Source organism: Sorex araneus, chromosome 5 (assembly GCF_027595985.1).
Source record: "Sorex araneus isolate mSorAra2 chromosome 5, mSorAra2.pri, whole genome shotgun sequence".
NCBI classification, from domain to species: Eukaryota; Metazoa; Chordata; class Mammalia; order Eulipotyphla; family Soricidae; genus Sorex; species Sorex araneus.
This window is the reverse complement of record NC_073306.1, coordinates 208,441,894-208,455,482: the sequence shown is the minus strand read 5'-3', so window position 1 is coordinate 208,455,482 and position 13,589 is coordinate 208,441,894. Positions and strand designations below refer to the sequence as shown.

At 42.3% G+C, this 13,589-nt stretch overlaps 1 protein-coding gene across 7 annotated transcripts in view; it reads right to left on the bottom strand.

Moving 5' to 3' along the window:
* PTPN13 (protein tyrosine phosphatase non-receptor type 13) overlaps positions 1 to 13,589 on the bottom strand; it is a 218,711-nt gene that overhangs the window by 112,428 nt on the left and 92,694 nt on the right. For 5 of the 7 annotated variants that reach the window (XM_055138852.1, XM_055138853.1, XM_055138856.1 and 2 more), the window contains exon 7: positions 1,481 to 2,029. The exons of 1 other annotated variant lie outside the window; for it this stretch is intronic. In XM_055138852.1, the coding sequence (XP_054994827.1) occupies positions 1,481 to 2,029 (549 nt within the window). The remainder of the gene's footprint in view (positions 1 to 1,480; positions 2,030 to 13,589) is intronic. One more of the 7 variants, XM_055138857.1, reaches the window with a different exon arrangement.

Here is a 13,589-nt window from a genome sequence, read left to right as displayed (position 1 = left end):
GTCAGGTGTGACCCAAAAAAAGCAAAATAAATAAATATGACCAGGTTGGAGTAAGAGTACAGTGGCAGAGGGCTTGCCTTGCATGTGGGCTGACCTGGGTTTCGATCCCTGGCATCCCATATAGTCCCTCAAGCCCTACCAGGAATAATGATTAAGTGTAGAGCCAGGAGTAACTCCTAATCACTCCAGGTTTGGCCCCCAAACAAAAACAAAACAAAATAATGCTCCTCCACAAAACCCCAACCTCCAAATCAATAAATATGATCAATGACTGGGTCATTACTTTTGTAGAACTAGAAAGCACCTTAAAAATTCCTTCTAATCCGCTTTGTACTGGAGATTTTCCTGGAGGCAATGGACAACTATAAAATTTTAGTCTTCAAAGTCAGATTAAAAATTCTCACTTCATTTTCCTCCTCAATTCTATAATATTAAAAGTCATCTCTGTTTATATGTCTAGAGTATAATATAATTCTATTTACTACTGTTTTTTACAGAGATATCATGCAGCTGTTAGGAGAGATGAAGTCATCAAATTTGCTTATAAGTGGATGGACATGGAGAGTATCATGCTAAGTGGAATGAGTCAGAAAGAGAGGGACAGACATAGAATGACTGCATGCATCTGTGGAGTATAAAATAACATAATATGAAGCTGACACCCAAGGACAGTAGACATAAGGGCCAGGAGGATTGCCCCATAGCTGGAAGCCTGCCTCATGAGCTGGGGGAAAAGGCAGCTGGGATAGAGAAGGAATTACTTAGTCAGTGAGGGTTGAAGGGATCATCCGGGATGGGAGATGTGTGCTGAAAGTAGATAAAGGACCAGACATGATGGCCTCTCAGTATCTATATTGCAAACCATAATGCCTAAAAGTAGAGAGAGAGTATGGTGGAAACTGCCATGGAGGCAGAGGGAGAGTTGGAAATGGGTTGGGGGGGGGATACTGGGGACATTGGTGGTGGGGAATGTGCCCTGGTGTAGGGACGGGTGTTCGATCATTGTATGACTGAAACTCAAACATGAAAGCTTTGTAACTATCTCAAATGATTCAATTTAAAAAAGTTTTTTTTATAAAGTTATGTCCCCGAGAGTAATGATACACTCATGTGCTTACTCCCACTGACTAAAGCCTCTCGCGAGAGGTCAGATGATGCCGCAGAAGAGTCAAGTTGAAAACCTGGTCCCCAGCCCTGAGAAGCTCACACACGATCTGCAGGAAGAGCAGCCAACTCTGAGCCCGTGAGCGATGCTCACAGGTGCCCAGCAGGGATGGCTGTGTGGAACCACTGATGAGGGTTCTGGACAGGGGAACCGAACCTGACAGAACACACGGACACTAACCAGGGCACACACACTTGGCTGTGGTTTGATAATGGTCCGATAACCCCCTTTTTTAAAAAAAAAAAATTTATTTCAAAACACGATTTAAGTATTTTAATCTACTTCTCTCTCTCAAACACAGACAAATTTACTGACCTTCTACATTCATGGCTTCTCTCAGAACCTGAAGCTTCTTTTGCCTCTCACGAATTCGGTCCAGAGCACTTGATATCGCTGAGGAGGTGGGGAGCTCCTGCTCTGCTCTCTGAGGGCCAAAGCCATCCAGGGCTAAGCCTCCATCCGAGTACCTGGCCTCTGCTCTCCCAGGAGAAACGGAAGTCCTCACCGCGACCGCGTCGGGGAGCCGGTGTCTGTATCTGTCGCTCCTTCCCGCGGACGCCTCTCTGTCAGCTGTGCAAAGCAAGTCCATGGATGAAGCCCAAATCTTCTTTTTGGGAAGCACATCAATGCCAGGGATAACTTTTTTTTCTGGGCTACTAGTTTTGCACTGGTAAGGGGAGCAAGTATTTTCAGAATCTTCATGTCCTGAATGATCTGACAAGAGGTCCTTGAAATAATCTTCCTCATCTTGTGTGTCTCTGATGGACAGAAATCCCATAGACTTACTAAGCCCTTTGTTAAGAAAGGTCTGCTGAGAGAATGGAGACTGGTGTGTGTCTAGTACACCGGAAGGAGAGCTTCTTCCTGGAATGATAAGAATCTATCATGTATGCACAGAAGGTTTAGAAATAACTGGAATGTACCCTCACTACCGACAGTGGCAGTGGTGACAACTTTTTAAATTTTCCAAAGGGAGGCTCAGGGAGGAGATGGCATGCTGGCGGCAGGGACAGCTGAAGTGGAAAGAGATGCGATCTTTTGTATAATTTTTCACAGCGCAATGACTCTCAGCTAACGAAATCAACAATATATGGAAGTGACTTTTTTTTTTTTTGCTTAGTTTTACTTTATATTCAAGGAGGGAGAATTATTTGGTTTTAAAAAGAGAGAAAGCTTCTGATACTAACCAGTTTGGTAGAGTCTTATTTACCCATGAAATGCTTTAGGGAAATGGAATATAAAATAATAATACGTAGTACTGGGCATGAGCGATGGTGCGGGGTGCAAGGCCCGTGCCGTGCTTAAGGCTGACCCTGCTTAGTGCTTGGACACGAAAGCTCCTCTGAACATTGCTGGGTGCCAGGCGGGAGCCCCAAGGCCCCAGGTGGACTGGGCATCCATCAGCACTGCGGGCCCCAAGCAGCACTACACCCTCAGACTCTTGCAGTGAATCCTTGGCTGAAAAATGGCCAGGACCAGCTCCCGGCCCCCTGGATGCTACCCGAAAGTCCTCCCTCCCACTTCCTAACTAATGGCACCGAGCAAACGCCTTTGACTTCTAGAGGCATGATTCAAACATGTATAAACTCACTGTATATTTTGGTCATTTCAATAAACATGTTTAAAAGTGGAAACAAAGAATTGTTATATTTTGGATGGAAAAAAAAGAATCTTATCGTTTGGAACTCTTAATTATCAAAGTTTTATTATGACTAAATATATTTTCTGAAAATGTTTAATTGAAATTCATGTAACTTGATTGTTTAAATTATAGAAGAATGTATTATTTTCCACGGCAGACTGTTATGTAACAAGACAGTTTTTTTTTTTTCTCACATTCATATAGTGGTATCTTTCAGCTGGAATAAACTGCCAATTTTTGTTTACTCTTAATATTAAAGCCAAAAGTTAAAGCCAGGATTTACTTATGCTTTTTTATTCCTGAGGGCAGCAGTCTGCAGATGCAGTGAGACATAACAAGGTGATTCAACAACAAAAAAAATCACCTGTACATGCTCCACCTTGCAAAAAGAAAGCTGAGAATTATAGTTATCAAACAACCCATAAAGAGTGGTAATTTCCTGTGCAAACTTCTGTGATTCCTTTTTGATAACCAATCTGCTATGTATGCATCCTGAAGTAACAAATAAAACCTTCCGAGTAAAAACAAACTGCTTGTCACTTCACTTGATGATGTCAATTGTCTCCAGGGAAACATCTATATCTTTAATTTCCTGGTCACAAATTTTACCTTAAAAATCTTAGAACAGTGAATTCATTTCAGGATGGCAACAAATTAATATTAATTAAGAATTATATGCAAATATTGTGCTTCCATAGCCACTCATCTTCTTTGAGGACAGAGGGCAAACGAGGAAGGAAGGAAGGCAGCAATATATTTGTGGAATGTCACATAAAAAACACAGAGAAACCCCCGTGCCACACCAGACAGAAGACATCCTCACAAACTCTGGCTTCTAGTTTAAGGTGGTGATAAAAGCTGATTATCAGGTCTGCTACTGTGTTTTACCTTACTCTATTTATTTTCTCTTTACAAACCTAGTGTCCTCCTGCTTCTCAGAATGCTCATTCCTCGTCTGCTTTTTTCCCACTTATTGACTTTGTTTTTTCCTCTCCTATTGGCTACCTAAATATTGGACTCACTAGGGTATTGATTTTGCTACCTTCTTAGATAATTACACCTACCTACAAGAATCTATGCTCTGTGATGACAACTCCCGAATTCATCTTTTTGGCACTTCACCACTTCTGGGGGTGCTAAGAGACTTTATATAATGGGAACTTCAAGTGTATCACTGAAGCTTCTCAAACTGAACATGCTTAAAACTCATCTTTGGCTTTCCACACATTGAGCTATTCATTCTATGCAACTCTTTCCAGTTCAGTAAGCAATATCGTCATGCAGCTGATTTGAGCAAAATCAGAAATACGGGCACCCCTCCCCCCAATTTTTCTTCTACCTTAATACCCGCGTTCAATACACCAGAAAATGTTGGCAGTTAAGTTCTCAGAGACACATTACTCCGCACAATCATTTCCAGTTTAAATGTCATTGTCATATTGCCAATTAACATTACTACCTGAGTAGGTAACTGCAAATACCGCAGGTTTCTTCGACTTTCCTTAAGTATTTTCCACTTAGCAGCACGAACTACCTTTTCAAAATACAAATTCCACCTATGCTACTACCTGCTTAATCGTACTGCATTCTAAATAAACTCTATACACCTTTTTGGTCTCCCACTTGGATCCCTTTTAGTCCAATTTCCATTCCCTTATTCCATCTAGGTCGTGATTTTTCTGTTAGCCTCTCCTTTTTCACTGGGGCCTCTGTACATGTTTCTCCTCCACAGTGAAGGGCCTATCCCAAATCTTCCTTCCTCCCTCCCCATTCTCCTCTGTGTTTAGGACACACCCAGCTGTGCTTTAAGACACACACACACACACACACACACACACACACACACACACACACACACACCGATGAGGGATCACTCCCATAGGCTCAGAGTGATGGGGTGCTGGGGAGTGAACCTGGGTCAGCTGTGTAGAGACAAACACACTACCCGCTGTACTACTGCTCTAGTCCCTGCTACAAATCTTTCTGATGGTTGGCTATTTCCTGTCTTACATTTTTAAGTCTATGATTCCTTCAGTTAAGCCTTTTCTGCCCACTAATTAAGTACATTGCTTTCCATGTTGATCATAAATTCATTCCATTTATACCAGGTAATACATTCTCTATTTGGTCATCAGCATTTACTAATAATATATTAAGTATCCTCAGAGTCATATGTTTTTACTAGTTCTACATGGTCTAAAACAAACTGATAATAAAGTGGTACTTGATAATGATAGCTTTACAAATACTAAGGTTTTTTTTATTGTCTATACATAAGTAGGTCTAAAAAAAAATTTCAGTTAACATTTATTAAAAGTCCAGGGTGGTTTTTCTTTAGCTTTTTGGGTCACACCCGGCGATACACAGGGCTAACTTCTGACTCTGCACTCAGGAATAACTCCTGGAGGTGCTCAGGAGACCATATGTGAATCGAACCCACATCGGCCGAGTGCAAGGCAAATGCCCCACCTGCCGTGCTATTGCTCCAGCCCCAAAGTCCAGGGTTTTATAATTTTCAATTCCGTAAGGAAATAGACACAACTGTAAAGAAATCACTTAAAAGCTTGTGCTAATTTGTTTTCTATAAAAGAAATAAATTCTCTGTAGTTTAATTTATAGATTAATTTTTCTCTATTTGTGGGGCTGGAGAGATAGATAATACAGATATAGATAATATTGCTTGCCTTGCACTCACCCAAACCGGTTCAATCTCTGACATCCCATACGGTTCCCAGAACCTACCAGGAATCATTCCTGAGCACAGAGCCAGGAGTAACCCCTGAGCATTAAGTCTGTGGCCCAAAGAACAAATATATAAAGAAGGGGGGGATCTCTATTTGCTTGATAATCACAAGTTACCATAAAATCTCATGACTACTTATGAAAAACCCTTCTGAGCCATAATTAAGGCAGCTCTATTGGTCTCCACTAATAGGATAAAAGGTAGATGGGGAGGTAGAATGAGGTGCAAGAAATCGGAGGTGGGGATGTATGAGACTAGTGATACCCTTGAGGAAACAGGGCAAAACGCTGTGGAGGTATAAGAAAGTGGTGTGTGTAGCACTCACTGAAGAAGGGCTCAAGTATTCTTTAAGAACCACAAACAGTAAAATTAAGTGGTAAAATGAGTGTGGATGACCAGTTTTCTAAAGGAAGTGCTAGGAAAGAGACAAGACTAAGTTCAGTGGTTTCTCCAGTACATCTATTAGCCTAGGATTGCTTTTGTCTGTTTTTTGGAGGGAAAAAGCAGATATACTTTACATAGGTACACAGGGACATGATTCTTAAACCATATGTCAAGAGTTGTTACAATTTTTGTTATGTCACTAATACACAATTTTCAACTACATAGTCAGATATGAAATTATACGAAGAACACTCAAGGATATGAAATATACAATATATATATAAAATCATATAATAATGAAATAACGTAGTTGTTTTAAATTGCTAAAGCACTAGGGGAAAATTTCACTAATCTGCACCTCAAAATAAGGGATATCTATAGAATATTTACATGTAATGAGAAGAAACACAGAACTTTATTTTTTTATTTATTTATTTTGCTTTTTGGGTCACATCTGGTGATGCACAGGGGTTACTCCTGGCTCTGCACTCAGTAATTACTCCTGGCGCTGCTCGGGGGACCATATGGGATTCTGGGGGTCAAACCCAGGTCAGCCTTGTGCAAGGCAAACGCCCTACCCACTGTGCTATCGCTCCAGCCCCCGAAACACAGAACTTTAGGTTCATTTATAAGTTGCGTAAGCCTGGTAGACCAGTGAAAATTACGCAGTGCTGTTCATATCAGTGTCACTTATTTAGTAACTATTGGAGATTAGACAAAAATCCAAATTGTCAATTAATTTCTAAATATGCAGCCCCAGACTATGGTAATTATTTCATCTAACAGGATATCCGTTCAATAAAAAAAAATGGAATTGATACTACTTTAGGAAGCAATGCCTTTGGAGCATTCTTAGCAGATTTCAGGTGTAAGCATCACTGATATTTCCTCTCTCTCCTGATCAAATCAGTGGCTCCCCTTCCACGCTATTCAAACAGTGCCTGGGGCCGGGGTCCCAGTATAGCTATAGCCGTGCAAACGGCCAATGGCCAATGTGGTACTGTCCCCGGGGCATCCCGCATCCCATAAGGCTGCTCAAGGGCCCCCTGCCTCCGCGCCCCCCTCCCCCCCACCGATGATCCCTGAGCACAGAGCCTGGAGCGAGCCAGGAGCACTGCTGGGTGTGGCCCCCAATCCAAACAGACAGATCAACCTCCCCCACTCCACCCTACCCCTCCCGAAACCCACAAGATGGACCTCTACTCTGATAACCTTTCACTGTATTAAAACTCCCCCCTTATCTTACACATCTGTTATCACTCTCACTTAATCATTTCCCTACTCCCACCTGGCAAATAATGTCTATCTGGCTCCAAGTATGAGACTGAAATAGATTACTTGTAGAATGGAATGATTACATAACTTTTTGAAATGTCTTACAACCAAATTAGGTAGCATAATTTACTAAAAAGATTGTTATCAGAAAGACTGCGGAAGAAGTTACTCAATTCCATCTTTTTTGTTTCCACAGTCTATAAAAATATGAAGATAATCTGTTATGCCTCTTTTTAGATACGGCAGGATAAATGAACTAACCCATGTGACTTACTATTGGTTCTTCTGGATGAGGGCCATTTAAAATTCTAAATCTGCCTCCATTTTTCTCTTCATTTTCTTCAGGATATAATTATATGCAGAGAGGAATTTAAAAGTTCTTTCAAAAAGTTATGAAATGAAAAGTCAATGGTCTATCTCTTGAGAAGGGCTTGAGCTGGAGGAAGCTTATATGTTATATCTACTAATAAGCATCCAAATTTAAAACAGAACCATGAACAGTTTTCATTTCAAAAGTGCAAGACTTGCTCAGTACTAAACAGGGAAAAATGAATGGACACTGAAGAGAAGAATTAGAAGCTTTTAGAACATTTCCATTTCCCCTTCCCCACTGCAAAAAAAAATATAGCAAGTGTTTAAAATCCGTTTACTTTCATTAAAATGGAACAAAATTTCCTAGTACAGTTAATCATAATCATAATGTTTGATTATGTTTGAACTGTTTTTGTCATATATGATTAATGTTATCGTTAATTGGGTATCATCATTCACGTTTCCTCCCTCACACACAAAAAAACCTGTATAACTTTACATCATGTCTTAGAAGGCAACTTCCACATGACAGTCGAGTAATAAAAGAGATTCTCCAATTCCCCATCTGTCCTCACCAATGTGCTCGAGTACATGAAAAAAGAAACACGATATTATCAATACGCACAAGTTCTGAAGTACTATCGTCCTGATCTGATCAGGGTGTTGGTTTCCACCTCAAGCTTGGCAGGAAACGTTGGCTTTTTTCAGCACTGGTCCATATTAAATAACAAAGTGGAGGCAGACAGCCCACTGACTTTAGATCTTAGCTTCTGCGACCCATCTCAGGAGGAGAAGCCTTTTAAGGTCATATATTGACAGATGAAACCTTCTATTAGTTTACCTGAATATCCAAACTACTTAAACATAAGGCACTGCCCCTAAAATTACTCTTCCGGGTCCAATTCTGTGCGTCACTGCTCACTGGAACACGAAAACTGTGAGGAGGAGCCTGAGAAAGTCACGCACCCAGCCAAGGGCTTCTAGCCAGCACTGGGCTGCAGGAGCCAGAAAGAAGGCGTGGCCAGGAGTGGGCGGGCAGCGCTCTCTGCTCAGAGCAAGGGGTCATCGACTGCCAAGAGCTGGCAGGACGCAAAGCCACAGTGCTGTTCTAGAAGGATGTTTCTTCCTCAAGAGGCGCTTCTTCAATTTGTGCTTACACAAGTTTTTAAAGACAGTGTATGCCATTGATAATTAATTGCTAACTGAGAGCCTGGCAAGCTACCGAGAGTATCAAGCCCGCGCGGCAGAGCCTGGCAAGCTCCCCGTGCGTATTGGATATGCCAGAAACAGTAACAATAAGTCTCTCAGTGAGAGACGTTACTGGTGCCTGCTCGAACAAATCGATGAGCAACGGGATGACAGTGACAGTGACAGTGACAGCGATTCTTCTGGTAATGGTTAGAGTCCGTATACTCTTTCAATCCTGTTCTGAGACGAGGCTTCACACACTGGTGAAAGGTAAATTAAAGGCTACTAAAATGGACGCAGGAATTCTCTTCCCAGCACAGCTGTCGTTCCCTTAAGTATGAGGACCTCCAATTCTGCTAAAAGTGCAAAGGCAAAGAATAATTCTTTGCAAATTCTTCCAGGCTTCGAATGGGCAAGAATGAATTCTCCCATCATCACAGTGGGGAGCTGGTGCGGGCCGGCGTGCACTGCCACGCACCAGGACAGAGTCTGCTCTCCAGCACGGCTGGCTGGCGGGGCCCCAGGGGGTCCTGGCCCTCCACGCTGGGCCCTCGCACTGACCCCAGAGGCCTTCGCAGCCTGGCAGTGGCACCAGGAAGCCCTTGGCTCTGAAGCATTAAGATGTTAAGATATGACTCCCATAAGAGTCATATGGGAGTTTTTATGGGAGTCTTATGACTCCCGTAAGAGTCATATCTTAATGTTTTAAGGGAGTTCAATCAATGGACAATCTAAAGGCTTTTCTTAGTTTTTTTTTTTAAGTAAACCCGTCCAAATTTTCTTCAGGTTACTACAGGCAGTCCTAGGATATCTGCATCTGGAAAATCTACTGGGTCCCAGAATTCTCTCTCTCTCTCTCTCTCTCTCTCTCTCTCTCTTTGCTTTTTGGGTCACACCCAGCAATGCTCAGGATTTCTTCCTGCCTTTGCACTCACGAATTACTCCTGGCAGTGCTTGGGGGACTTTATGGGATGCTGGGGATTGAACTCAGGTCGGCTGCGTGCAAGGCAAACGCCCTACCTGCTGTGCTGTATCGCTCGGGCCCCAGCTCCCAGAATTCTAGAGCGCCATGAGAGCTGGGAACGAAGTTCCGTGGTAGAGAGCCAGCCTCGTGCACGGGAGGCCCGAGGTTTGAGCTCCGGTATGGGAAAAAAGTGACATTAGATAATAAAATTAAATGTTTCTTAATGTCATAAGAACAAAGTCACAAGTAAAAGACATTAATCATTTCATTGAGCATGAGGTGTCTGGGCCTGGGGTAGACGTGGGCCTTGTCTCTGGGAGACCCCGAGGCTGGTCTCTGGCACCACACACATCAGCTTTTCCAGAGGCCGTAGACACGGCTGAGCAGGCTGCAGCATATGTTTTCCATGCAGAAGGCCTGGGCTCCAATCCCCAGCCCCCCATGGCCCCCCAAGCCTGGCCAGCTGGACCCCCTGCTTGAGCTCCTAAGCCCCTGAGCATCACTGGGTGTGCCCCCCAAACCAAAGATAAAACAATGAAACTTGACATTTCTGTTATTGTAAGGAAACAGTCTAGTAACATGAGCCCAGGTGATTAACTATAGCTTATCTTTCTTTTTAAGTCGCAAGCAGCTTAGAGTTTAAAATCCGTTATCTAAAAAAATAAATCAGAAATTTCTTTAGAAACTAGTAGAGGGCCAGAGAGACAGTCCAGGGCTAAAGCTTGTGTTCTGACCCCACCAGTTCCGGTCTGAATCCCAGGCACTGCCCCCAAGTGCGGCTGGGAGTCATTCCTGAGCACGGGTCAGAAATAGCCCCGGAGAACTGCTGGGTGCAGTCCACCTCCCAAATTATAATGCAGATGTATTACATAACCCCAAATTATAACACGAATGTATGATATCTAATATTTGTATGAAGCCTTGACTCCTATTCATCCAAGGAACAAGCATCCGTACTGTCGTAGCATTCCATACAAATGATATTATTACCAAAGACACGGCTCAGGAGCTGAGGACAAGGTCTGCCTGCAGGAGCCTGAGTACCACTCCCGGCTCTGTGCCCTGAGCACTGAGTCGGGAGTCATTCCTGAGCACCACCAGCTCTGGGCCGAGCCCCTCTCTCTAGAGAACATACTCCAAACGGTGGGTTTCACTTAACCCGAGTACCTACCATTTCCCACATCCTTCCCCTATACAGAAAATAGAATTTGACAATGGTGTTGGGTGGGGGCCCAGCTGATGCTCAGGACCCCGAGAGTCACATCCCCGCAGTGCTCGGGGGACCCTGAGGAGCTGGGATTGGGCAGGGATTGAACTATGCCAGCCACAGGCAAGGCGAAAGGTCTGGGCTTTCATACTAGCTCTCAAGTCCCAAGTTTCACTTTTTTTTTTTTTTTGGCTTTTTGGGTCACACCCAGCGATACTCAGGGCTGACTCCTGGCTCTGCACTCAGAAATCGCTCCTGGCGGTGCTCGGGGGACCACATGGGATGCTGGAACTAGAACGCGGGTCGGCCGTGTGCAAGGCAAACGCCCTCCCCACTGTACTATGGCTCCAGCCTCCCCCAAGTTTCACTTTAAATTTTCTCTTTTATTATTATTATTTTTGGAGAGCATGTGGGGGCAGGGGCGATGACGGGCGGAGAGCAGGCGCTGGGTGCCAGAGGTCCAGATTTGGCTCCTGTCACCACATGGTGCCTCCAACACTGCTGAGGGTGACCCCCGAGGGACGGGGCGGCCCCCGACTCATCCCTCTCTCAAACATATAAACTCTAGGAATGATTCACAGGTAACTTGCTAACTTAATGCATGTCTACAGTAGCGGAGATTCATTTCCGCCTTTAACGGCTACTTTGAAATATTATGTAGAAATTAATGCCTACAATAACACTGCATAGATACTTGGGATTCACTGGTGTCGCGCCCGTTAACTGGGTCGGGAAATGCAGGGGGAGCCCAGGGCCGTCCTAGAGGGCTGGGAAGAGGGCAGGAGTGGTCCTGGCTCTGGGTGGGGTCGAATCCCCCGTCCTGACGGAGTCGGGGTGGTGAAGGGCAGCTACCCTGAAGTCCAGCCCAGCTCCTGCTAGACAAGTGGCAAGTGATACAATGATACTCATCATTGAAAGTACACCATCTAAATTACAGCCAGACATGATAATGTCTTGAAAATTCTGGAAGTTGAATACATCAGGATAACTGTGCTTTCTTTCCTATAGACTGATGGTGGGTAGAGTAAAATGATAAAATAACAATTTTTATTCCTAGAAAAACTCTTTAAAAGGAATAACAAGCAACACATTTACTTAATCAACAAGTAACAAAGAGGGGCTGGAGCAATAGCACAGTGAGTAGGGTGTTTGCCTGGCATTCGGGCATGCGGCAGACCTGGGTTCGATTCCCAGCATCCCATATGGTCCCCCCAAGCACTGCCAGGAGGAATTCCTGAGTGCAGAACCAGGAGCAACCCCTGAGCATTGCTGGGTGTGACAAATAAAGAAAGAAGGAAAGAAAGAAAGAAAGAAAGAAAGAAAGAAAGAAAGAAAGAAAGAAAGAAAGAAAGAAAGAAAGAAAGAAAGAAAGAAAGAAAGAGAGAGAAAAAGAAAGAAAGAAAGAAAGAAAGAAAGAAAGAAAGAAAGAAAGAAAGAAAGAAAGAAAAGCAAGTAACAAACCAACAGAGTCTGAATCCACAGTTTCACTTAGTAAAAAAATTATAAAGTTAAAGATGTTTTAAATTTCACTCAAGCATTATAAACATGTAAAAGTCTGCCCTCTAGACTTTAAAAGTTATATATCAGGAGCAAACTTATTATACTGATGATATAAAAGCTAGGAAAAAAATCTCAGAAAAAATGTCTTTACTCACAATAAGTGAAATAGAAGTGCCCCAAAATTAACTGCACCAATATAGGATTACTTTATTAGAAACAAGTTACTGCTTTTATGTAACTTCTCATAATGAGCAGTACAACCTGTTACATTATTTCTTCTCACATGTCAGAGTGACGAATTGTGCAAAATAATTGAGCCTTTATATTTTATTTTCACAGAGAATTTCCATAAATTCTAAATATCTGTGTTCTAATGATCTGATCAACTAGAAAGCTTTATTAGAATATATTTGAGTAACAACTATTTACTCCTTCCCAGCCCTGAGATCTGACAATAAATATTTCACTTAAAAATATTTGAATGTTCAATTAATATTAACAATGCTTGATGAGAAGTAAAAGGAGAACATTTGTTATCAAAATCAAGAGTTTATGAAGAGGTCAAGTCTAAAATTTACACTGAAAAACTTCCAGGAAAAGTTTTTTTCTATCTTAATGATATATTTTTGGAATTTCTACTGATCTACATAAAAATAAAGTTAATTAAATAGGAGTTATAGTAATACTCTTCAATAACAGTGATAACAAAATCACTGCTCATTAGATTTTTATTCACTATAAGTGTCATATAACCTAAAGCAGTATTTAGTGACTACAAATCATGAAATTGGTTGCTCCTAAGATCAATTTAGTGGGCTAGCCCTAGAATTTGCAAAAATAAAAGAAATAGGAAATAATAGAGCCAGTGAGAATAATGTCACTTTCTGAAATTTGTTTCGTTAGCGTTTATGTTCATAGGCATGCATGATTTATTATCTAGCTTTAAAATATATTCTAAATAAATAATCCCAGAATAAACGATGTCTCTGCTGTAATAGTATCAGATAGAAAAGAACTGATGGGGAGTACTAAGTTAACAATGCCTTCTACATTCCTTTCATAGATTCAGCTATGAGTCTAGGCAATATTCCGGTCTTGCTACCTCCTCTTTGCACGCTTATGGTCTCAGTAGTTTCATTTGCAAGTCATCTAAGTATGATTCTTCTCAAGGGAAGGACAGAAAAGACTGCCCATCTCCTGGGAACCTTC